At 47.5% G+C, this 23,772-nt stretch overlaps 1 protein-coding gene across 1 annotated transcript in view; it reads right to left on the bottom strand.

The window, feature by feature from the left end:
• Positions 1–23,772, bottom strand: part of TRIOBP (TRIO and F-actin binding protein) — a 422,974-nt gene that overhangs the window by 255,019 nt on the left and 144,183 nt on the right. The window contains exon 10 of the mRNA XM_085601384.1: positions 10,520–12,637. Within this exon, the coding sequence (XP_085457510.1) occupies positions 10,520–12,637 (2,118 nt within the window). The remainder of the gene's footprint in view (positions 1–10,519; positions 12,638–23,772) is intronic.

The following is a 23,772-nucleotide window of genomic DNA, read 5'->3' as shown; positions in this document are numbered from 1 at the left end:
CAGGCGAGACCTAATGATAATGCGATTCTCGGCCCTACGTTTCTGTACACAAATTACAATGCATGGGTTACAAGAGTGCCTTTCAACTACCTTCCTACATGTAAAACACTCAGACTAGACTCAAGTTCGGCCTCGTAGTCCAAAAAATCGAATGTATGGCCGTTCTGGCGAAATATTTCCTCCAGATAATAGCAGCTCCGGAAAATACTATGAAGGCGATTTCAACAACTGGGAGCAACCCATGGCATAACTAGATAAACACAGCGGTGGAAAAGCTACCACTAGCCTCAGAAAACTGGGTTCAAAACATCATCTCTTACTCTGCAATAAACATTTCCATAAAAAACTGAATCTGCTGTCACGAGAAAACGATATTAAGGCCTTATTGGAAAAAGGCACATATGCCCAAGTAATAACGCCCTACTCAACCAGACTAGTCAACAGTATCTGCATCAAGCACTGGGCAAACGCTGCCTAAAATTAATATTATGGGCCAGGTTGACTTTGCAATAAAAGAGTGGAACATTGGCCAGAAATCGCTCACAAATATCATACGTTGCAGACTGTGTGACTACGAAACGCCCGTCGTATGCTTCTGAGGCCAACACTTTTTACATCACGGCATACGTACTGTCACAGAGGCGCCAAATCCCTTATTCCCTTTGGAAATAGTGTCAGATATGGCAAAATGTGACAAATGTATACACTTGGTAGTGTCACTGCTAAAGGAACAGCTGCTGGAAACAACTCCCCAAAGGTTGTACATTGTCCCCGCCCCCTCCACCAGGCAGCAGCGCATAGAGTAACATGCAATTATACACTAGATGTTTTTATGTACATTTTTTAACTCATTGGCTTTATGAATTCAAGCAGAACTGTAAGTGGATTAGCTATATATATATATATATATATATATTTTTTTTCTGCCTCCTCAATGTGGCAATACAAGGCGGTTGCCCCATTTTAAATCACATATGACACTTGTGCCCCCGGACTCTCTAAGACCTGAGGGTGTACATTCTATTCTGAAGCATCCTATTAAGCTGTTCACAAAGTCTACATCCTTTACTCAGCTGGAACCGAACGTTCTCTTGTCTTCGGTTCCAGCCCTGGAAGTAGGATGCGTCCGAACCCTGTTCGCTCGCATGCCTATTCTTTTCAATGGGAGCATGCATTCCGAATGGAATACATGCTCTCATTGAAAAGAGCAGAGGTGGAGTTCATCCCTGTACCCGGTGGCAGGCACCTCAAGGTGCCTGCCACAGGGTGCAGGGATCAACAGGAGGCCCCATAGGTGTCCCCTAGGCTGACATTAGGTGGCCTTGTACTCATGGGGGTCCTGCTGGGGTCCCCAAAGCTATTTCCCAATGCTTTTCTGTGCCGGAAGGCCTACACAAGAAGGCAGTGGGACACTGCCATTGTAATCTCTCGGCCGGAAAGAGCCGGCCGGGGATCACTGCAGGGTTTCCGGATGGCAGACGGGTTCTCTGAGCCAGTTGGAAGCCATTCGGTAAACCGAATCGGATTCCCTTCTGACCGAGCCCATCGAAATGGCTCGGTCAGAAGGGAATCTGTACAGCAGAGTACGATGCGGGCAGGAGGGCTCCGACCAATGGTCGGAGCCCTTCCTGCTCGAAAAGGAATCGGGCCCTAAGTGTGTAAAGCCTAATAAAGGCTTCATTTGCCTTTAGTTTAAAAAAATTGGTTAAAAACAGCAGTGCTTCCAGTCGAATCTACAGTAGGACTGGATTGGCTAAGTGGCTTAATTTAAACAAGCATTGGCATAGCCAATAGGTCCTGCCTTTGAGGTGTTATAAGTGTTTAGACAGAGCTATTGGCTTTGTTAACGTTTTTAATATGTGTTGAAGAGCATTGAGAATGGTGTGCAACATGCTGAAAATGTATAAGTTATAAAAAAAAAAGTTATAACTATTTCTGTCACCTTATATCCAACCGAAAAAACATTATATACAACTGAAGTATTGTACTAAAAAACAAAATCAATACAAAAAATGTGTTCTAGTTTATTTGATTATGCAATGCTGTCAATTTTTCCTTGCTTGTTTAATTCATTTTTGTTATAGTTTTTATTGTTAGGTGTGGGATATAAACAACGGGAGGGTGGATGTTGTGAAATAGTATTTTAACTAGATAGGAGTAGTGGAGAGTTCTTTGTGGAGAATTAATAGATGTCAAATTTTTATGCCAAACTGAAGTGGTGTAGAGTGATGCTGAGGTGGTTGTGAGTAGTGGCGGAGGTGATGCTCAGGTGATCCAGAATGATATTGAGGTGATGCTGAAGTGGTGGTGCGCTGGTTCCGTGGTGATGCTGAATGATACATAGGTGGTACTGAGTGATGCTGAGGTGGTGCTGAGTGATGTTGTGGTGATGAGTTATGCCGATGTTGTGTAGCTGAACTGGTGCTTATGAACTGTCCCCGGGTGCAGGCCTCCCACGGAAAACTATTTAACAATATTCCCAAAAACAAAACATCTTTTAATGCTCCCTGTCCTTTATTTTGTATAGTAGGCACCTTGTTGGATGTTTGGATGGTTTTGGCATATCAATATAATCAGTGTAGCTGAAAAATAAAATAATGGTGGCAGCGTGGGCCTGTTAAGGGTATTAACGTTCCTGCAGATTAACAGAGCCTAAACACTTACGTCTGTTGCACCAATCTCTGGGAGGAGACAATGGGAGGGAGAGAAGGGAAGAGTGAAGGGGGCGGGTGAGGAGCCAGTGAAGGGAGATAAATTCATTGCAGCGATAAGAAACAATACACAGACTGTTTACTGTAGAGCCGTCTGTTGGAAGTGTGGGAGGGGTGGTGGGTCTGCCTTCTGTTACAGTGGCGGTACTGGTGTGCTTCCTGTCTGGGTAGCACAGGGGCACAAATGTTGCTGCTGATGATTTAAAAACTAACAAATAGTGTAAGAAAGGGCCATAATGTCAATGCCAAAGTTGCTAGTAATAATAAAAATTAATAATATTATCATACTATCACAGCAGCTTGTGGTGGAGGAGTTTGTCCCTCGGCCGGGTGGAAAGGACACGCCTTGTAAGGAAAGCTGCAAGGTCCAGCGCCTTGGTGCATCTGTCAGGGCGCTTTATAATCCAGTTTATGGTGGTGGGGTCTGTCCCTCGGCCGGGGTGGAGGGTATGCGCCTTGTAAGAAAAGCTGCGAGGTCCAGTGAGTTTGCAAATGCTAACATCGGAAACCTGGGCATCTGTGTGTGAAATTTGTTTATTAAACAGAAAACGGGAGAACCACGTGTGTGTGATGGAGGGGGCACCTGCAGTGGGGTGAAGGAAACACTCACCACAGCTGTGCACTGTGCTGTGGGGTGAAAGGAAGCACGCACCACAGCTGTGCACTGGGGTTAAAGGAGGCACACACCACATATCTGCACTGTGCAGTGTTGTGAAAGGAAGCACACGCCACTACTGTGCAGTGGGGTGAAAGGAAGCACTCGCCACAGCTGTGTACTGTGCAATAGGGGGGAAAAAGCACGCACCACAACTGTGCAGAGATGTCAAAGGTAGCACGCACCACAGCTGCGCAAAGATGTGAAAGGAAGCACGCACCATGGTGCTGAAAAAACGTGAATGTTAAAAAGTGCGGTCCATTTTTAAGCTGTGTACTGTGCAATGAGTAGAACGGAAGCACGCACCACAGCTGTGCACTGTGCAGGGATGTCAAAGGTAGCACGCACCAAAGATGCGCAGAGATGTGAAAGGAAGCGCGCACCACGGTGCTGAAAAAACTTGAATGTTAAAAGGTGCAGGCAATTTTTAAGCTGTGTACTGTGCAATGGGGGAAGGAAGCATGCACCACAGCTGTACACTGTGCAGAGATGTGAAAGGTAGCACGCACCACAGCTAAGCAGAGGCATTATTTAGCAGCCGGTGCCAGCAAGCACGCACAAAAAGCAAGTACTAATAATTAAGTGCCCATGTGCACACCGGCAGACAATGGCTTAAATTAAGCCCCCAGCAAGGGCCTGCGTTACCCCCTGGATCGAGCGAGCGCCAAAAGCAATGTGGGGAAAGGAAACATGCACCACAGCTGTGCACTTTGCAGAGATGTCAAAGGTAGTACGCACCACAGCTGCGCATAGGTGTGAAAGGAAGCGCTCACCATGGTGATGAAACAACACTAATGTTAAAAGGTGCGGTCAATTTTTAAGATGGCACCGAAAAAGAGGAGACTATAGAGGCCAACTACAGAGTACAGCAAATGTCTTGACAATAACATACTAATACAAAGATAACGGTGCAGGAAGAGTGTGCTGACATAGATGATATGCGAGTGCTGGAAAAAGAAGCGTGCACTCTTGTGGCGGTGGGGTCTGTCCCTTGGCCGGGGTGGAGGGGACGTGCCATGTAAGGAAAGCTGCAAGGTCTTGAAATGAAACATGATCCACAACAGATGGCATGCTGCCCGACGCTGCTCGCTCCCGACAGCTAAACGCTGTGGGAGTAAACATTTTCAGAAAAGGTGGGACATGCACCCGCCTTTGGCCAATTGCGTGCTTTCATTTTTGAAAGGCACACGCAAAGGCCAATAGCATGTGTGGAAAATCGGACAGCACAGGCACAAGTTTGCAGAAAGTTTGAAGTGATTCCAATAGGCCTTCTCCTAGAGCAGCACATGCGCGCTGTGCTAGGCTCGACCTAAAAAATGGAAAGGGGAGCCTGGAGGTGGGCAAGATAAATGCTCTCCTCTGAAGCTTTGGGCGCTGATGTTATATTTAGAGATAGCGTAAATGTTAAGTAAAATGAAAGAGGTAGTAGGAGTGAGGGTTACAGTTAAGGTTTGAATTATGGAAAGTGTTAAGTTTACAGTTAGGTAAAGGGAACCTAAAAGGAAAATGAGAGGTTTAGGTTTGGATTGTCACAGTAGTAATGTGAGGTGGGGGTTCTCCTTGTTTTAAAAAGGAAGAGAAAAAATCAGAGCTAGGCACTGGATTTCCAGAAATTATTTCGTCTAAAAAATGGAAGTAAAAGCTCATGAATTAGTCACTGAAATGTATCAACCCTAAATTCCTGGCAAACTGTTAATTACTCAGGAAAGTTTCACATTGAACCCTTGAGCCCATTGAACCCATTATTTTATCTGCTTCCCACCTGAATCTGGAGAACGGTCTGACATCTTAAGTGTAGAGGGTGGAGGCAGGGAACATCGAGTAGGGAATATCTTAATTCCATATCTATTTATATACTTACCTCCTCAATATTTTAGTCCTGTATACTTTGGCTGTGATATTCTAGTAACTCAATATTCCCTACTTGATATTCTAGACTATAATGGATGTAGAGAGACAGGCTAGGACTATAGTCTGATGTTCTTGTAATGACAACTGCTTCTACAGAAAAGGATGGGCTGGGAGAGATGTTAAAACAAGAATTAGTATGGCAAGGAGGAACATACTGGGGTGACGGTGAGATTTTCTTCACACAAGACTTACCTCTGCAGCTCGAAACAGGCCATGGTGGTAGAGAGAAGTGCTATGTGAAAACAATCAAGGGAAAAGCCACTATAAAGATTAATCTCCAATGAACCCTACAAAAAAAGGGTATAGCATTTGGACACACAATCCTCTTTTTTTAAACAGGTAAAAACTATTGTACCGTGCCTCACCTCGTCTCTTATTTTTGTTTTTCATATCCTGCTCATTCTGCCTTTCTATAACAACAGAAAGTATTTCTTTTTGCCAGTTGAGGCTGTATTTTTTAGTAATTTTTCTGTATCTACTTCTCAAAATATAAAAGGGACATGCTTTACTCAGCCCGTCTTCTATTGGAAATGTGACTTCTAACTAGCCAGATGCAAGTTGTTTCTAAGATATGGTGCAGGCATCCACCATTGTTACCTACTGCCTGTGACTGTATGTGATAACATACAAAAACTATTACTGAGAAATCATGTCACCTAAACCGTTTAATGGAAATTTGCAGGATGAATGACATTTACCATTTCATAGAAACCAATTCACAGAATGCCTATTTTTCTCGAAATTGGCTTACGTATGATTCTTTTTTAAGGTGTAAATGTAATGATTGCAGGTCTCACTTTCAGAAACATTTTCCTTGGTGGTGCTTATTTCAGTACTTTTCTTTAGGGGACGTTATTTCGGTTTTATATCATTTACATTGTCAAGCAGTTACTTTGGATGCTTTTAATACATTGAGCCCACACCCACTCCTAAATACCATCCAACCCAGACACAACCTCTGAACTCCACCTGTCCTGAAACTAAAAAAAAAAAAACTTCTAAGCCAGAACTCACCCATCCCTGAGCCATAAACAAAAACATCACCGCTAAACATAACTCATCCCACAACCCAAAAAATCCTCACTACCTCTAAACTCCACCCAATTTTAATGTAATTTTTAATTTTTCCCAAAAATTGTCTTTCCTTTAAAATGTTTGCTTTATTTTTCGAGTTTCTTGTATTTCCTTAAGATTGTCTTTCCCTAAAATAGTTTTTCTATGATTTTGTTTCCTTCTATATGGATTTTCAGTTCTCGTTTTTCTATTAATTCACATTCATCAGTTGTCTGTACCTGACTGGGTCCTGTTATTGCTCCTACAATATTTGTGTCTATTTTCAAAAGGATTTTTCTGCATAGTTAACTTTTGTCATTCTTGCTTCTTCATTTCAGTTTTCTTAAATCTTGAATTGCAGTAATCACACGGTATTTTGAAGAAATATTATTATAAAGGGACTTTATTCTACAGAAAGGGACAGGCAGGGGCTGCAGAAAACCCTGACTTCAGGTCGACTGTTTCTTGTTGGCGCGGATAACTGGCAAAACAAAAAAACAGGGGTTGGAATGAATTCCTACTCAGCTCTCTTTTGATGGGCTCCTGCTCAGAATAAAAATACAGAAACGTAAAAAATACAAAAATGTAGTTATTGGCTTAGAGGTAGAATGGCCATTAAACAGTCTGAAGGATGCCTTCCTGCAACTGGTCCGCTGCTGGTTTATGGCTGCATCACTTACATTATTCATATTCTTCCTGATTGGCTTCTCTAAAGGTCTAATCGTGTTTCCAAAGCAGTCTTTACCAACAAACTATGAGCCAGATGTAATAAGCCATTTTGCTGTCGCAAACACTGTGGTTCGCAAATTTAGAGGGCTTGCAACCGTATAAGGGCTTTTTGGTATTAACTAATCCCATTTTGCGATTTGGGTAAGGCTTAGTTAATCGTAAAATGGGTTTAGAAGTGGATACCGAATTGTAATTTGGAAGCAACATGTTTAGGCCATCCCTTTCTAATTGTGGTTCGGTACCAGATGGATTAATGGTTTGCGACCGTAATTCCGTTTGCAACCACTAAATCATTCATAAAAAGAAAGGGGCCTTTTTGGGACCCTTTCCTCTTTGTGAATGAAAAGAATTTTGCTGGGGAGTAAGCAGTGGTCCACAGATCCACTGCAAACTCTCATACAAAACTTAAAACAGTAAACTTTTCTTTTTAAACACAGCCCTTTTCCTTTTAGGAAAATGGACAGCATTAAGAAAAGTTTATTTGAATGCGATCACAGACATTGTGGTATGCTGACCCTAGCAGGCCACAATCCCTGCGATGGTCTCTTTAGAGTGACTTACAATTTATGACCTACCGTATTAATATTCATGAGGTTGGTTGGATTGCAACCCACTTGGAATAGGAATTGTGAGAACTGACGTATTAGTACATAGTTTGATTCACAAAGTCAGAATAGATTTTCAAAATCAGAATCGATTTGCAAAACGTTGGTGTACAATTTGCAAACCAGTTGTTAGTACAACTGACCCTTTGTATTCTAAAGCCCCTGCCTACCAACCCTCTTCGGGACAAACGCTGGCCTCTCACCAAGTACCTCTTCACAGCTAACACAGCTCTGCCAAGTACCATGCATCACTAACTGGATCATTTGAAACATTTCTGTGAGATCATCACGCATGGAAACTGAGCCCTACTTTCAGCACCAGTATGGTTGAGCAGACTGTGCCCTTATTATGCTTTTCAGTGACATTTAGCAGTGCCATCCTCATGATAACCGGTGATGGGCTTGGTTACTGAGGTGCTAATCTCATAGCAATACAGTATTTTTGCCTGCCCTTGCGAAGGGCTGGGCGAGCCCATTACGAGTCTCCCTCATCGATAATGTTCGCAATGTCGTGGTTGCATCGCACCAGTGGCTGAGGCATCACACTAGGTGCTCCAGTCTTCTCTGTCCGCCTCTGCTTAGAGGTCGTACCGAGCAGAGACTTCAGTTGTTGCGAGGGTCTGGTTGGGGGTGGGGGGGGGGATAAGTGGAGGAGGACCACCATGAGAAGTAGAACAAAAACGATGAGGAAGAGGTTCAGGAGGATGAAGTCAAGGGCGAGGAGGAGAATGGACAATAGGAGAGGAACCAGGACCACAAGGGGGACCATTAACACTAGAAGCATCAGGCAGACCAATAGCAGCACCACCAAGAAGATCAGGAATATAGGATTGTGCCTAGGCAAAGCAGGACCATTAGGACCAAGCCTAACAGGATTAGGGCAACTGGTTTGAGGTGAAAGATGAAGACCAAGCCAGGGTGGAGGAAGATAAGGCCTACCAGGATCACCATTAGCACCAACAACAGGCCGACACGGATTATCCAGATCATAGGACCAGAAAAGCCAGGACTAGGTGGACCAGGGGCAAGAAAGGATAGCCAAGACTAGGTGGACCATGACCATGAGGTGGTGGAAGACCAGTGCCACCAGGAAGGCATGGACTAGGACCATCAGGTCCACATGGCCAGGAGGATGAGAGCTAGGAGGATGAAAGAGTGATGACGGAGAACTAGAAGGAGGAAACAGGGAGGGAAGGAGGGGATGGAAGAAGAGGCACCAAGCCCTCCTGAAGGATGAGAAACGGCAGGCCGACAAAAAGGACATCTAACAAGACAATGAGGACCAGGACAGTGAGAAGGGCCAAAGCCAAGAAGGGCCAAAACCAGGTGATGGACCCGAAACACCAGGAGGACAAAGACCAGGACCACATTTGCAGGATAGGGGGACCAGGACCAGATGGGTCGGAGGTGCAAGACCAAGAGGATAAAGAATAGGAGGAAGACCAGGAGTAGGATGAAAAGAACAGGTGAAGGAGAGCCAGGATGAGGAGGTAGGGGCAGCAGGACCACCAGAAGGACTAACAATACCAAATTATATACACCGGGTCACCAGGAGTACCAAGCAGATCAAAAACGAGTTGACCAAAACCAGTAGAACCAAACTCAAGAGGACCAAGCCGCCAAGGAGAACCAGAACCAGTAAGACAACAAGAAAAAACAGCACAAAGATGTCCAGGGTCATTAAGAAAACTAAGACCAAGATCACTAAGAGGACCATGGCCATCAGGGGGGGCAGAAACACCAATAGGATCAAAAGGTCCAAGATGACTAGAAAACAGATGACAAGGACTAGCAGGAGAGCTAAGACCACCAGGAAGACCAGGACCACCAGAAGCAAAAGAACAATCAGGAGCAGGACCACCAGGAGGATCAGGACCAGGAGAACCAGAACTAGATGGACCAGGATAAGAAAACCAAAAGGGCCAAGACAAGAAGTTCAGGCATGATCAGAAGAAAGAGGGCCAAGAGAAAGGGCCACTAGGATGACCATTACCACCAAGAGAACCAGTATGAGGAGGGCATTGGGAAGGGGAACCAGAAGGAAATCCAGGAGGAAAAGGAGCCACCACAAAGACCAAGAGGATGAATAGAGGGACAGGACAAGGAAAAAGAAGAACAGGAGGAGTAGGAGGACCAGGAATAGAAGAAAAATCAAGATCACCACAACCAAAAGCACCCAGAGGACCACGGCCAGGAGGACCAAGACAAGGAAGATCAGGAAGACTTTGACCAGAAGGACAAGCAGGACCAGGGGAAGGAGGACTATGAGAACTATGATCCTTAGGACTAGGGCTACCAGGTGAACTAGGACTGGACCACTAAGAGACTCTGGAATACTTGGGGTGCATAGAGACATGAACAAGGAGGATAACAAAGACCAGGACCATGAAGACTTGATGAACAGGAGGAACAGGCATTCCAGGAGTAGGTGGATAAGGACCAAGGACAGTGAGGACAATAAGTGGTGCTAGGACACATGTATTAAACAAGTAGAGAGGCCACGTCTCTCAAACATTACTAGTTATGCTTCTTACTCCCATTTTTACCCCTCACATTTTAAAGTCCACTTAAAGCACTGTCTACAGAGAGATGTGCTTTTAAAAACAACTACTTTTATGGAGTGGCAGGCTGAACAGATTGAGTGACATACTCAGGAGTGTTGAGAAATATTCAGAGAGTGACAGGCTGTGGAAAGATGTTCAGGCAGTGACCGGTTGTGGCTGTAGATAGATGTTCAAGAGTTCTGGGAGGGACAGGCTTGGACTGTGTAGAGATCTGGAGGAAGGAACAGGCTGTGACCATGGAGAGAAATACTCATCAAGCAATGCTTTTTACACTTATAGGTAGAAAAATACCTTGTCAATATTCTCCATGCTCATTTGAGACTGAGCCGCCTCCTTGTGTTCTGATTGTCGTGATGGAGGTCTCTCCAGTGATTGTGATAGCGCTTCCCTTGTCTGCTGATAGAGTACTCCATCTGATGGCTGAGAGTCCCGCCGCGCGGCCTGCTGGGAGAGGAGTCTCTCTTCAAAGTCACCATTGTTCCATTGGGATCGCTCTGCCAACAAGCTCTCAGACTGTCCGGGTGGGGGCACACCTGAGTGGTCAGAAAGGTTCCTGTCAGGTTGTCGTAAGGGAGTAGCACTGAATGCTCTAGAGAGGGGCTGGGCAGGTGACCTAGAGGACGGAAGGTTAGGGTCTGTGGACAGGGAGTGGTGAGATGTCCTGGAGGGGGACTGGTCAGACACTCTAGAGGTTGACTGATGAGTAATCCTGGCAAGAGAGCGACCCATTCGCCTGAGAAGCGGTTGCTCACACGTCCTTGAAGGAGTCTGGTCAAATATCCTTGTTGTGGACTGATTAGATGTCATGGAATGGGAATAGTCAGACATCTTGGAGGAGGACTGGTCAGACACCCTGGTGGGAGATCTGTCAGACATCCTAGAAGAGGAATTATCTGGCACTCTGGAAGGGGATTGATCTGATGTCCTGGAGAGTGACCCGCCAGTTCTCAAGAGTGGTTCCTCAGAGGTCCTTGATGGTGACCTGTCAGTCACTCTGGAGGGAGATCGGTCAGATACCCACGAGGGGGACCGGCCTGAGGTCCGTGAGAGTGAACGGCCAGTTCTTAAAAGTGGCTGCTCAGAGGTCCTTGAGGGTGAATGGTCAGACACCCTAGAAGGGGATCGGTCAGACGCTCTGGAGGGAGACCGGTCAGATGCTCTGGAGAGGGACCGGTCAGATGCTCTGGAGAGGGACCGGTCAGATGCTCTGGAGGGGGATCGGTCAGACACCCTCGAGGGTGACTGATCTGCGGTCCTAGAGAGAGACCGGCTAGTTGCTCTGAAAAGTGGCTGCTCTGGGGTCCTGGAAAGAGATCGGTCAGATGTTCTGGAGGGGGAACGATCAGACGTCCTGGAGGGGGATCGATCAGACACCCTTGAGGTTGACTGATCTGCAGTCCTAGAGAGAGACCGGGTAGTTGTTCTGAAAAGTGGTTCCTCAGGGGTCCTGGAAAGAGATCGGTCGGACACCCTGGAGGGGGACCGGTCAGACACCCTGGAGGGGGACCGGTCAGACACCCTGGAGGGGGGCCGGTCAGACACCTTGGAGGGGGGCCGGTCAGACACCCTGGAGGGGGGCCGGTCAGACACCCTGGAGGGGGGCCGGTCAGACACCCTGGAGGGGGGCTGGTCAGACACCCAGGAGGGGGGGCGGTCAGACACCCTGGAGGGGGAATGGTCAGACACCCTGGAGGGGGAACGGTCAGACACCCTCGAGGTTGACTGATCTGCATTCCTAGAGAGAGATCGGCCAGTTGTTCTGAAAAGTGGCTGCTCAGGGTTCCTTGCAGGAGACCGGTCAGACACTCTGGAGGGGGACCTATCTGATGTTCTGGAGGGTGTCCGGTCTGATGTCTTGGAAGAGGGGCGGTCAGAAACCCTTGAGGGAGACCGGTCTGATGTCCTGGCGGGCAACCTGTCCGATGCCTTGGTGGGGGAACGGTCAGACACCTTTGAAAGAGACTGACCAATTATCCTGGACAGAGGTTGATCTGGGGTTCTCATGGGCTTCCGGTCAGATACTCTGGAGGGGGAGCGGTCAGAAGTCCTGGAACCTGACTTGCCAGTGGTCACAGGGGTAGACGAGCCAGCAGTCCTGGAGGTTGACCGTCCAGTCGTCTGAGAGGGAGGCTGGGCAGAGGTTCTGGAGGCAGATCGGCTAGAGGCCCAGGACAGAGACTGGTCACTCACTCTAGAAGGGGAGCGGTCAGATGACCTTGAGAGGGACTGTTCAGACACCCTGAATGTAGACTGGTCTGAGGATCGGGATAGTGATCGGTGTGGGGTTCTGGAGGGAGTCTGGTCAGTAGTCCTTAGGAGGGGCTGGCCAGTTGCCCAGGATGGAGACTGGTCCTTTGAAGTAGAAGATGACCGCACAGTGCCTCTAGAGGGGGACCCACCAGCTTCGACCTGCAAAGAAACAAAATGGTTTAAATATGCTTGTGTGGTGAATTCAAAAATGTCTGCTTTGTAAATGCTAACCTGCACAAAAAGTTCCAGTATCTTTGATACAGGAGCTGGCTATGTAAAGACAAATCCATTCAAAGTTTTAGGTCCAAGTTTGACTGTGCAGCTGTCTAAAAAGAACTATAGCTTCCAATAAATACAATGGGTCATTGGTATGCCCCTTTTAACCACTGGCTTTTGTAAACCTGCCTCTTTTACAGAGGCGTAGCTAGAGCTTGTGGCGCCCGGGGCTATCCTTCAGATTGCTGCCCCCTTGGTGGTACTGGGGAAAAAGGACGGCAAGCACCTAAAAGAGGTCAGAGAGACACATAGTATCGCCGCTAATAGTCAGGTTAAGCTTACAACTTCTCCTCCACAGGCAGCCTGCTGCTAAGCTGAGCTCTGGAATTGGGTGTGAAAGAACTTACTTAGGTCAAAACAAGCAAAAACGAATCACTTCCTGTGCTCATCCTTGAAAAATGTACAGTAACTTGAGGCATGTTACCTACCTATGCCTTCCAAAACTAGAAATGGAAAAATTGAAGAGCAGAGTACCTGCTTGTTTCTGAGAAGTGCTGGTACTCTGTAATTAAACGTACACGTCACTCTTGAGAAGTGCCGGTACTCTCCAATTAAACGTATTACGTCACTCTTGAGAAGTGCCGGTACTCTCAAATTAAACGTATTACGTCACTCTTGAGAAGTGCTGGTACTCTCGAATTAAACGTATTACGTCACTTTTGAGAAGTGCATGCACTCTACGTCTAAAAATAAAAGAGTTCCGGTACTCAGTACCTGCACATTTAAAGCACTGATGCCTTCCTAAAACACAAGTGCTAAGCAAAGTGGGTACACTCAGGTCTACTTTAGTCTTCACTATCCATCGAATAGCAGCTCAGCTGCTTTGTTAGTCTGTCCTAAGTGAGGAGGAGTGGGAGACACCTTATAAGCATGACATGGTTTTATTCTGCTGTTTGTGGAGTAGCTCTTGTCCCTTTTATTTTCAAGCAAGGTGTTTAGAGTACTAAGGAGCTGAAGGTTTTGGCCTGCACTTGGGTGTTGCAATTGGGCCATGGATATTCACATAGCTTACCCAATTTTAACTTTTAAAGGGGTGCTAGAGTCTGATGTGGATTTGATAGGGTGAGAGCTAAGTTGAAGTATTGGTTGCCTACAGAGAAGCCTTTGAAGGATCTGAAGTTTTGATGTTCTCTTTTGTGTTGAGCTTGGCTTGGTGGTAGGATCCCGAGCAGGGAGACTGGGATGGCAACGTGGTTGGTCCAGACCATGGGTAAGGGTGGTGTACATTGATTGATGGTTACATTCAGAAGACATGGTTGAGGTTGTGGCCTTTGGAGTGTGTTGGTTGTGAAAAATACTATAGGCTGACCGGTCACTTTTCAGCTGCTTATTGCTGTATTTGGGTATTACGCCAGTGCTAACGAGTTGAAACCTTTGTTCACACAGTGGTAAGGGAACGTCTAAAAGTGACAAAACAATGAAGTAATACTATCAAAAAATGTGCAATGGTATGCTGCATAATTTGACTTTCTAGCCGCATGATGTAGTCAACCCAGCGGCGTAGCTAGGGCACAGGGGAAAGATGTGTGCCCATAGAGAAAATGAACTTGGGCAAAAACATTCATGCACGCGCTCCCAGGGGATTCAACATGAAGAGGTGTGCCCATGTCAGGGTGATTTGTGTTATATCTGAGATCTCAATCCTTTTTGTGCTGAATAGCCGCCCACTGCTTTAAAAGGGTTTCCACTTTTGGCAGCTAAGAGAAACGAGGCAAGAGACTTGGCCACGATTACTCAAGTTACAGCCATAACCACCCAGAAATAACTGCCTGACAAACGCACCACAAACGCTTTACAAGAAATTCTTGAAATTACACTAGTTGTGCCTCTCGGTGTAAATTTCAAATGGGCCAACAAATGTACCATTTGAGAGGTTGTGTTCAATTACATGTATTCGTGTGGTAGGAAGGTAAACAGTCCAAGCCCCTGTCAAAGCGGCTGCCTCAGCTACAGACTCAGGTCTTGACCTCTGAGACCCTACACCGAAAGGTCACGTGACGTGTCCTCGATCACCGTTTACCTCCACATGCCCTGTAGTGTTTTGCTTGTATTTGGAGGAAAGCGGAGTGCAGTTGGATGTCTCCAGACACGGCCACAGGTCTGAATGTGCTGAGCCCTTCAGTCTTTGGCCTGGAGGAGCGGAAGTGGACTGTGTGTGCATCAACGGAGCGCTTCCGGCGCACTGGCAATGTTGCCAGATTGGGCTATTTCCCGCACAATTGGGCGACTTTTTTCCCAGTTGTGCGGGAAAAAACCATGCCTGGCGGGGGGCTACTTTTTGGGCTATATTTGAAAGTTTGTGCGCAATTTTGTGGATTGGCGGGCGCCGACCTCGAGGTCCTGAGGAGTCCGTCGCGTTCAGTGCACTTTGCACATGCGTCGTGTGTGGGCCAATGTGGGGTTCCCCAAGGCCGTCAATCCAGTAGTGCGCGAAAACGCTACCAATGACGGCCCTGGGTTTCATTTTTGGGCCAGCCCCTGCGGTTCTCTATGCTGGCGTCACGGTGCGTGAGCAGCGTGATCTAACGGAGTCTGTCTGAGTAGTGTGTCTGTCTGCTTGCTTGATGACGACGAGTGACTGTGCGGAGTCAGTGTGGGGCCAGCGTGGAGCACTGCACAGGCAGCAGTCACACTCACACAGTACTGTGCAGTAGCGCGCAGGCAGTGAAGACGTGACGTCACGTCTACTTACAGTGTGAGACTGAGGAGAGAGAGACGAGTAAAGACGACGACACGAGTCTGAGACCACTGCACTCATCAGCAGGCCCAGGCCCAGCGGCCCGGGCCCAGGCCCACCTCGCTCCAGCCCCAGCTCAAGTCACTCCAGCCCCCCCCCCCCCAGTCACCCCAGCCCCAGTCACTCAGAGTCCAGCCCCCAGGCCCGCCAGCGGCCAGGCCCAGCCACTGCCACCGTGCCTGCTGGCAGCCTGCCAGGCAGCGTTAGTGTCCAGTCTGCCAGCCACGCACCACCGGTGACCCAGTGAATCACCAGCGACCAGGTAAGTGTCAGTGAGACATCATGACACAATCGTGTTTTAGCGGCGCGCTAGTGCGAAAGTCTTTTTTGGTGCCTCATCAATGACCTCTTTTTCAGCAGATACCATTGCTACCAACCTCCAACAGTGCCTTCATGTCTCTGTGTGTAGCCCCCTATCATATGCATTTCATTTGTTGTATAGCGCTATTCATATCAGTGTAGGGTGTCACTCACAGTACTTTACATCACACATACAATATACAGAGACAATGAATCATACAAGTATGTCATTCAGTCTATAGGGAATGTCACAAAAGTCAATGAGGATTACAAGGTGTAGGAATTAAATGTCATCCATACTGTTGGGCAGTATATTTTAAGAGGGTTTGGGCTGGGAAAGCACAAACTCGGGATTTAAAGCATACCCAGTGGTTGGGGGTTTGCTTTACTAATAAAAATGTATATCGACCCAAACTCATTTGAGCAACATTAAAATAAAGAAAGACTGGGGAATTTCTAACTATATAGTAACACAAAAAAAAGTTCTAACTATACCATCCATGTTTGTATGCAGCTCTTTGATGACAGTTCATAGGTCACTGTCCTATGTTAGGATTGTAATTTCTGAACTGCAAGTAACACAAGAATCTCTGTGACAAAGGCAGTAACCCACTGAGCTATCCAAATAAAATACAGCCTATCTGCATTTCAAAACTACAAACAGGCAAAGGGCTGCTCTCCAGCAGGATCATTAATCACCAGTTCGCTGGACATTTTTTATTGTTGCCTTGCATCCATGGCCATGTTAATGATAAAAACAATTTAAATGAAGCATATGCAATGTGCCTTGCTGGGCTTTTGCAGATTTTTGAAATAAAAACAAATAGTAATACATTCGATTACCTACTCCTTGTGTCACCGCCTGATCTGATAAGCAGTTGCAGTAGTCAGGAAAGGTGAATGAGAATAAACAAACTTCTTTTCTCAAATGCTGAACAGAAATGGAAATATCCACGCAGCACAGGACGGTAGGCAAAAGTTACTCGGTGTCAAATAAAGAATTTGTTCCCTTCGCCATGCCCCTATTGTACTTGACATGGACCACCTGAGCCCAGGCCCAATAACGCATCTCCCAGATTATGAAGAAAAACAACGTTTGGAGGAACGTTTTAAATTAAAGCGCCCATTTTATATTGCCCTTCATGTCCTCACTGCGAGGGCCAAGGCTCATGTTTGGGTGGGCCAGGCTCATGTTTGGGTGGGCCTGCCCCACCCTCTAGAACCGGGCCTGGACACAATGCACGAGTTCGGAAAGCTCTGAAATGCGCCTACATGTTACAGAAATGCATTCTTTTAACTTTAAAGACATTTGATCATGTATTTGTTTGTGTCACAGACACACGTAAACTGAAAATCTATGCATAGCATAGTGTGCCACCTGACTGGTATTTTGCTGTTTCTGTCACTGTATCCAGATATAGAATACCACAAGTAAACAAGCATTGGCATAGCCAATAGGTCTCGCTTTTGGGACATTATAAGTATTTAGTTATGGAGCACAATATCCTTGGTGCAACATCAACTGTTGCATGACTAAACACTTATAAGGTCCCAAAAGCTAGACCTATTGGCTATGCCAATGCTTGTTCAAAATAGGGTGCATAATCTTTAAACCCCCACCGCGAGAACGTGTAAACAGGTCTCCTCCACTAGCTTGAAAGTTCTGCGCTATATTCATGCCCGCCAACTTAGATCCCCATATTTAAATGTACGGGTTGTTTGTTTCCTAGAAGCAAAAGAGAGTGAGGTTTTCTGTGCACCTTTCCTCACTTGGAACACATTTCATTTAAGGCAGTTTAAAGTAGCAGAAATGAAAGTGGCAATACGGAGAAGCATGGTACTACATCTGTTATGCAGAATTGGTTGCAAAGTGCATTTTTAAATATTTCACATGACAAAGTCACAGGGAGAACTGGTCTTAAAAATGAGTAGCATTAAGGCAGGTGCCCAGTTAACACCCTCCCACCATCTGTATATTGAATAGAATGTATATTTGTCGTTAAAATTGGTTCTGATGTCGATTTGCGCTTAATTGGACACTTGCTAATTTGGGCTGGTTTTTGGGCTGGAACTGGTCTGATTGGGCTTATTTTGGGCTTGTATTGGAGCTGCATTGGGCTTGGGACGGGTCTAAAAATCTCTCAGCCGGAGGCTTCCTCGGCCTAGTTGGGCGCTTGGAGTTGGACTTCCGCATTGGATTTACTGTTCCTAAAAGATTTGCCTGACAAACGCACCACAAACACTGAGGTACGTCGTGTACCGTGGTGCGTGCGCAGTGCGCTGCAGGCAGCATTTTTTGCTTTTAGTTTTGGCAAGCAGGTGCGCACTGCGCTGGGAGCGCTTGCAATTCAAACGACGTCCGTGCGGCTCTGGCCCGTTGCGGCGGCCTTTATAATTTGGGTACACTGACTAACAGTAGTGTCAGTGAGTGTCCCCAAATAATTTATAAAGGCCGCCGCAACGGGCCACTGCTGCGCGGCCGCCCTCAAAATAATGCCGCCTGGGGCGGACCGCCCCCACGGCCCCCCCTGGCTACGCCGCTGTACCTCCACATGCCCTGTAGTGTTTTACTTGTATTTGGAGGAAAGCAGAGTGCAGTTGGATGTCTCCAGACACGGCCGCAGGTCTGAATGTGCTGAGCCCTTCAGTCTTTGGCCTGGAGGAGCGGAGGTGGACTGTCTGTGCATCAACGGAGCGCTTCCGGCGCACTGGACGTCTCAGCCGGAGGCTTCCTCGGCCTAGTTGGGCGCTTGGAGTTGGACTTCCGCATTGGATTTACTGTTCCTAAAAGATTTGCCTGACAAACGCACCACAAACACTGAGGTACGTCGCGTACCGTGGTGCGTGCTGTGAGAAGTTGGCCTGGTATATGATGTTCACTAGTTAAAGTGACCACCTTGTACCATGCCAAGCAACCCTTATGGTGTGGTTGTAAGTCAACCTTTTCGGACTAGCTGCCCTAGTGGTAGCGTAGGCTAAGCAGTCTTTGAGTCTAAACTCGTTAAAGCGTGTTAAGCAGGCTGTTTTACCATATGTAACCCCCCTTTATACCAATGAAAGGACACCACACAGATATATATTCAAAATATATATGTATTTATTACTCAAAGTATCCCCTAGACTCTTTATGAGCACAGGAGCACAAATCGTTAAACAAGAAAGTATCACAATATACAGAAGTTGCACTTTACATGGATAGGCCCTGGTGGCCGCTCAAACCATATACTAAAATAGTGGTATAAGTACCACGACTAGGAAAGGGAAAAGGCCTAGGGCCTCTAGAATCGCTGGGCCTACAAGGAGCTAACTTCAGTTAGTGACCAGGAGGTCCACGGGTCGCGTGTGCAGTGAGGAAAGTTACACGCGGGCTCCCATAGGTTTTCAATGGGTGCGTAAAAGTTCAAAAGTTACTGCTAAAAGGGTCTTCTGGTTGAACTACGAAATCAAGACTTCAGATCTAAACATTAGAGATGTCACTCTACACTTGTGCACCGGAGTGCCAGCTTTACCTCACCCACAGGAAGCGGGTGCATAGGTCTCGAAGTGCGTCAGGTTTCGTCTATCTGTTCAATGGAGCCTGATGACAAAGATGCTGCAGGCGGCCGGTCCAGAAGAGATGCGGTGGATCCAAGGGTGGATCGGAGTTGTAGAAGACCTGTAAGCAGAGGGGACAGTGTTCACAGTCACTAGCCAGTGACCGGCGTGGCACCAGGTAGGTACCAGGCGATGTCGGGTGCAAACAGGTGAAGAGGTGTAGCTTGTCGCTGCAGCCACGTGGTCCCTGAAGGTCGACGACGTCCAGGAGTCAGTTCACGAGCTGTCCCACGCAGGCTCTCGCTGTCGGCGGTGTCGGCGACTAAAAGGAAGCAACCAAGCCTTGGCAAAAGCAGGAGTCGTAGGAAATGAAGAAAGCTGATGGTTCTGACCAGCAAGGTCAGAGGGGCTGCTCCTTTGGAGAGCAGCAGGGGCCAGTCTGGGGCAACCAGACCAGTGTCGTAGTTTTCAAGATAGTTCGCCAAAATGGCCACTAGCCAACGGGCCAGGGACCGGGCAGGCACGTCGAGTTGCAAAGTGCAGAGGGGCCCCACGCAGATCGTGGAGATGCTGGAGGGCTCACCTTTGGTGCAGATGCTGCTTGGGTGTTGGGCTTCTCAGGATCCAAAGCACAACTTGGAGGGGGCCTCTGTTGTCACGCTTGCAGCTTGTCGAGTGTCTTCCAAGATGGCTGGCTCCACGTGTCTCGGTGCCTCCACGGGTTCCTTCTTTGCAGGGACTGTGGATCGGGCTGTGAGAGGTCTGGAGGTCCAGTTCTTGTTGGTCTCTGGGCTCGGGCTCCGGCAGGAGGCGGCGGCAAAGCAGACGTCGATTCGCTGGTTGGTGCTTGCGTTAGCAAGATGGTCACTCCCTGACCATAGGGGAGAATTCCTTCTGTCCTCTGTGCAGCAGAGCGTCGAAGTTCCCATCTTCTTCTTAGTGTTAAGTTGATTCCAGGATGTCTGAAGTCTTAGGACACAGCTCCTACCTTTAAGCGGATTCTAGGGGCCGGACTACCTGCTAGGTCCCTCCCTAAGGGTGGGAGCAGGAAGGGGGGTGGTTACACCCCCAATCCTTTGTCCAGCTCGCCCCAGGTCCGGGGCTGGTGTGCCCCAGGACCGGTTTGAACTGGCATATGCACCGAGGCTCCTTGTGAGCCTCAGGCATGTCTGATTCTATTTAAGCCCTACCTGACCAATACACAAAATCCTGTCTGGGGTGGTGCTCGCACCTCCCCTGGCAGGAAACCCTTTGTCCACGTCTCCCAAGCTGGAAGGACTCCCAGCAGCAGGAGGGCAGACTTGTGTCTGTGGTTGCAGCGTCCATTTTGTGGAGCTGAGGCTATGTCTGATTTTACCCGGGTTTCAGGCACTGTACATGTCGTGTCCCTCTAGAAGGGTGGAATGCTAACCCCGTCGCCAGAATTGGCGAGGGGTTAGTATTCCAATTCGTATGACACCTTACTCGACATGTTTTGATAAAGCCAAACCAAAGTTAGCATTTAACCGCGAGCTTCATAATGCACTTAAGAGTATATAGTATGGCGATATCTGGAAACGGTAGAAGGAAGTTGTTCCGACCACTGCAGACAGGCTCAGCTCATGCCAGAGCACCATCTCACATGGAACCAAGCACTCTGCCTTCAGGATGGTTAAGGCCTGCCATAGGAGTGACTTATAGGTTAACATGCGTCCCATTTAAGGTTAGGTATAGGTATACTACACCTAAGTAAGAGGTGGTTACACCAACTTACCCCAGCTGAGTGATCAGCCAGTTGTGTCAAATTGCTAGGCCAGGCCAGGGGTGGCACAATACATGCTTCAGCCCCTGGTAGGCCTTAGATACACCAATGCCCTGGGTACCTAGTGTACACTGGTACAGGGGCTCACAGGGTGATCCAATTCCAATTGGTTATGCACCTTGAGTGCATAGTGTCAATTTAGTAGAGAGAACAGCAGGCTGGGGGTCTGATTAGCAGGCCCACAGCCTCAGTATGTCAAAAACCAGTGAAGCAAAAAGCAAAAATTTGGGGTGACCATAGGATAGCAGACCCTACTCTCCTACACAACCCCCCCCCCAAACGCAGAGACATTAAACTAGCCTTGACCAGTCTCGTCTTCATGTCCTAAGTGGAAGTACCTGGAGAGACCTTCTGCATTCCCATGGTCTGTACCTGGCCGGTGCTCCACTGTAAAGTCCATCCCCTGTAGGGAAATGGACCACCTAAGCAGTTTGGGGTTTTCACCCTTCATCTGATTTAGCCACAAGAGGGGCTTATGGTCGGTCTGAATCGTGAAGTGAGTGCCAAACAAGTATGGCCTCAGCTTCTTCAGGGCCCACACCACAGCAAAGGCCTCCCTCTCAATAGCTGACCAATTCTTCTCTCTGGGGTCAACCTTCTGCTAATAAAAGCAATGGGTTGGTCTTGACCATCTACATTAAGTTGTGACAGCACAGCTCCCACACCCAACTCAGAAGCATCTGTTTGGACAATAAACTCTTTGGAGTAGTCAGGACTTTTCAGGATAGGTGCAGAGCACATGGCCTTCTTCAGGTCATCAAATGCCTTTTGACAGCTTACTGTCCACTGAACCTTTTTGGGCATCTTCTTGGATGTCAGATCATTAAGAGGAGTCACAATGGACCCATAGTTCTTAACAAACTTCCTGTAGTACCCAGTCAAGCCCAAGAAAGCTCGAACTTGAGTCTGGGTGGTTGGAGAAGACCAGTCCTTGATGGATTGTATCTTACTCTCCAGTGGTTGAACTTGGCCTCCACCTACAAGGTGGCCCAAATACACAACCTTACTCTGCCCTATCTGGCACTTAGTAGCCTTGATAGTGAGGCCTGCCTTTTGCAGAGCCTCAAGTACCTTCTTCAGGTGGATCAGGTGATCCTCCCAGGTGGAGCTAAAGACAGCAGTGTCATCAAGATATGCTGCACAAAAGTCATCCAACCCAGTAAGGACTTGATTCACCAACCTTTGGAAGGTGGCAGGTGCATTCTTCAGACCAAAGGGCATCACCAAATATTGGTAGTGTCCTCCTGGGGTTGAAAATACTGTTCTGGCCTTAGACTCCTCAGCTAACCTGATTTGCCAATAGCCAGCTGTCAAATCAAATGAGCTCAAAAACTTAGCAGAAGCCAGTTTATCTATGAGCTCATCTGCCCTTGGAATAGGATGTGCATCTGTCCTAGTGACAGCATTGAGTCCTCTGTAATCCACACAGAACCTCATCTCTCTCTTGCCATCTTTGATGTGAGGTTTGGGGACCAGAACCATTGGGCTAGCCCAGGGGCTCTCTGAGGGTTCAATGACACACAGTTCCAGCATTTTGTGTACCTCAGCCTTTATACAGTCCCTGACATGGTCAGGTTGCCTGTAAAGTTTGTTCTTTACAGGAAGACTGTCACCAGTGTCCACCACATGGGTACACCAGTCAGTTTGACTAGGTATCAGTGAGAACATATGCTGAAATGATTGTAGAACCTGTCTACATTCAATCTGCTGATGCTCAGTGAGGTTGCCTCCAAGGGTCACTCCTTCAACTGAACCATCTTCAGGGTTCTGAGACAACAGGTCTGGGAGAGGGTCACTCTCTTCCTCCTGTCCCTCATCTGTAGCCATGAGCAAGCCCATGTTTGCCCTGTCAACATATGCTTTTAACCTGTTAACATGGAGTACCCTGTGGGGACTCCTGGGAGTGCCTAGGTCCACCAAGTAGGTAACCTCTCCCTTCTTTTCCAGGATTGTATGGGGTCCAGACCATTTGTCTTGGACGGCTGCTGGGGCCACTGGCTCCAACACCCATACCTTCTGTCCTGGCTGAAACTCAACCAAGACAGCCTTTTGGTCATGCCAAGCTTTCTGTAAGGCCTGGCTTGCCTCAAGGTTTTTGGATGCCTTCTCCATATACTCAGCCATCCTGGAGCGGAGACCAAGTACATAGTCCACTATGTCTTGCTTAGGCTTTTTGAGAGGTAACTCCCATCCTTCCCTCACCAGACATAGGGGGCCTCTTACAGGGTGCCCAAACAACAATTCAAAGAGGCTGTAGCCAACTCCTTTTTGTGGGAACTCTATGTAAGCAAACAGAAGGCAGGGTAGAAGGATGTCCCATCTTCGCCTGAGCTTTTCAGGTAATCCTTTGACCATACCCTTTAGGGTCTTGTTGAATCTCTCAACAAGCCCATTGCATTGTGGGTGATAAGGGGTGGTGAACTTGTAGTTGACACCACATTCCTTCCACATAGCTGTCAAGTATCCTGACATGAAGTTGGCACCTCTGTCAGAAACCACCTCCTTAGGAAACCCCACTCTGGAGAATACTCCCAGCAGGGCCCTGGCCACAACAGGAGCTATTGTGGTCCTAAGGGGAATTGCCTCTGGATACCTGGTGGCATGATCCACTACCACTAGTATAAATCTGTGCCCAGATGCAGTGGG

Source organism: Triturus cristatus, chromosome 4_2, assembly GCF_964204655.1.
Source record: "Triturus cristatus chromosome 4_2, aTriCri1.1, whole genome shotgun sequence".
NCBI lineage: Eukaryota > Metazoa > Chordata > Amphibia > Caudata > Salamandridae > Triturus > Triturus cristatus.
The sequence above is the reverse complement of the archived record's forward strand: the minus strand, read 5'-3'. Positions and strand labels throughout refer to the sequence as shown.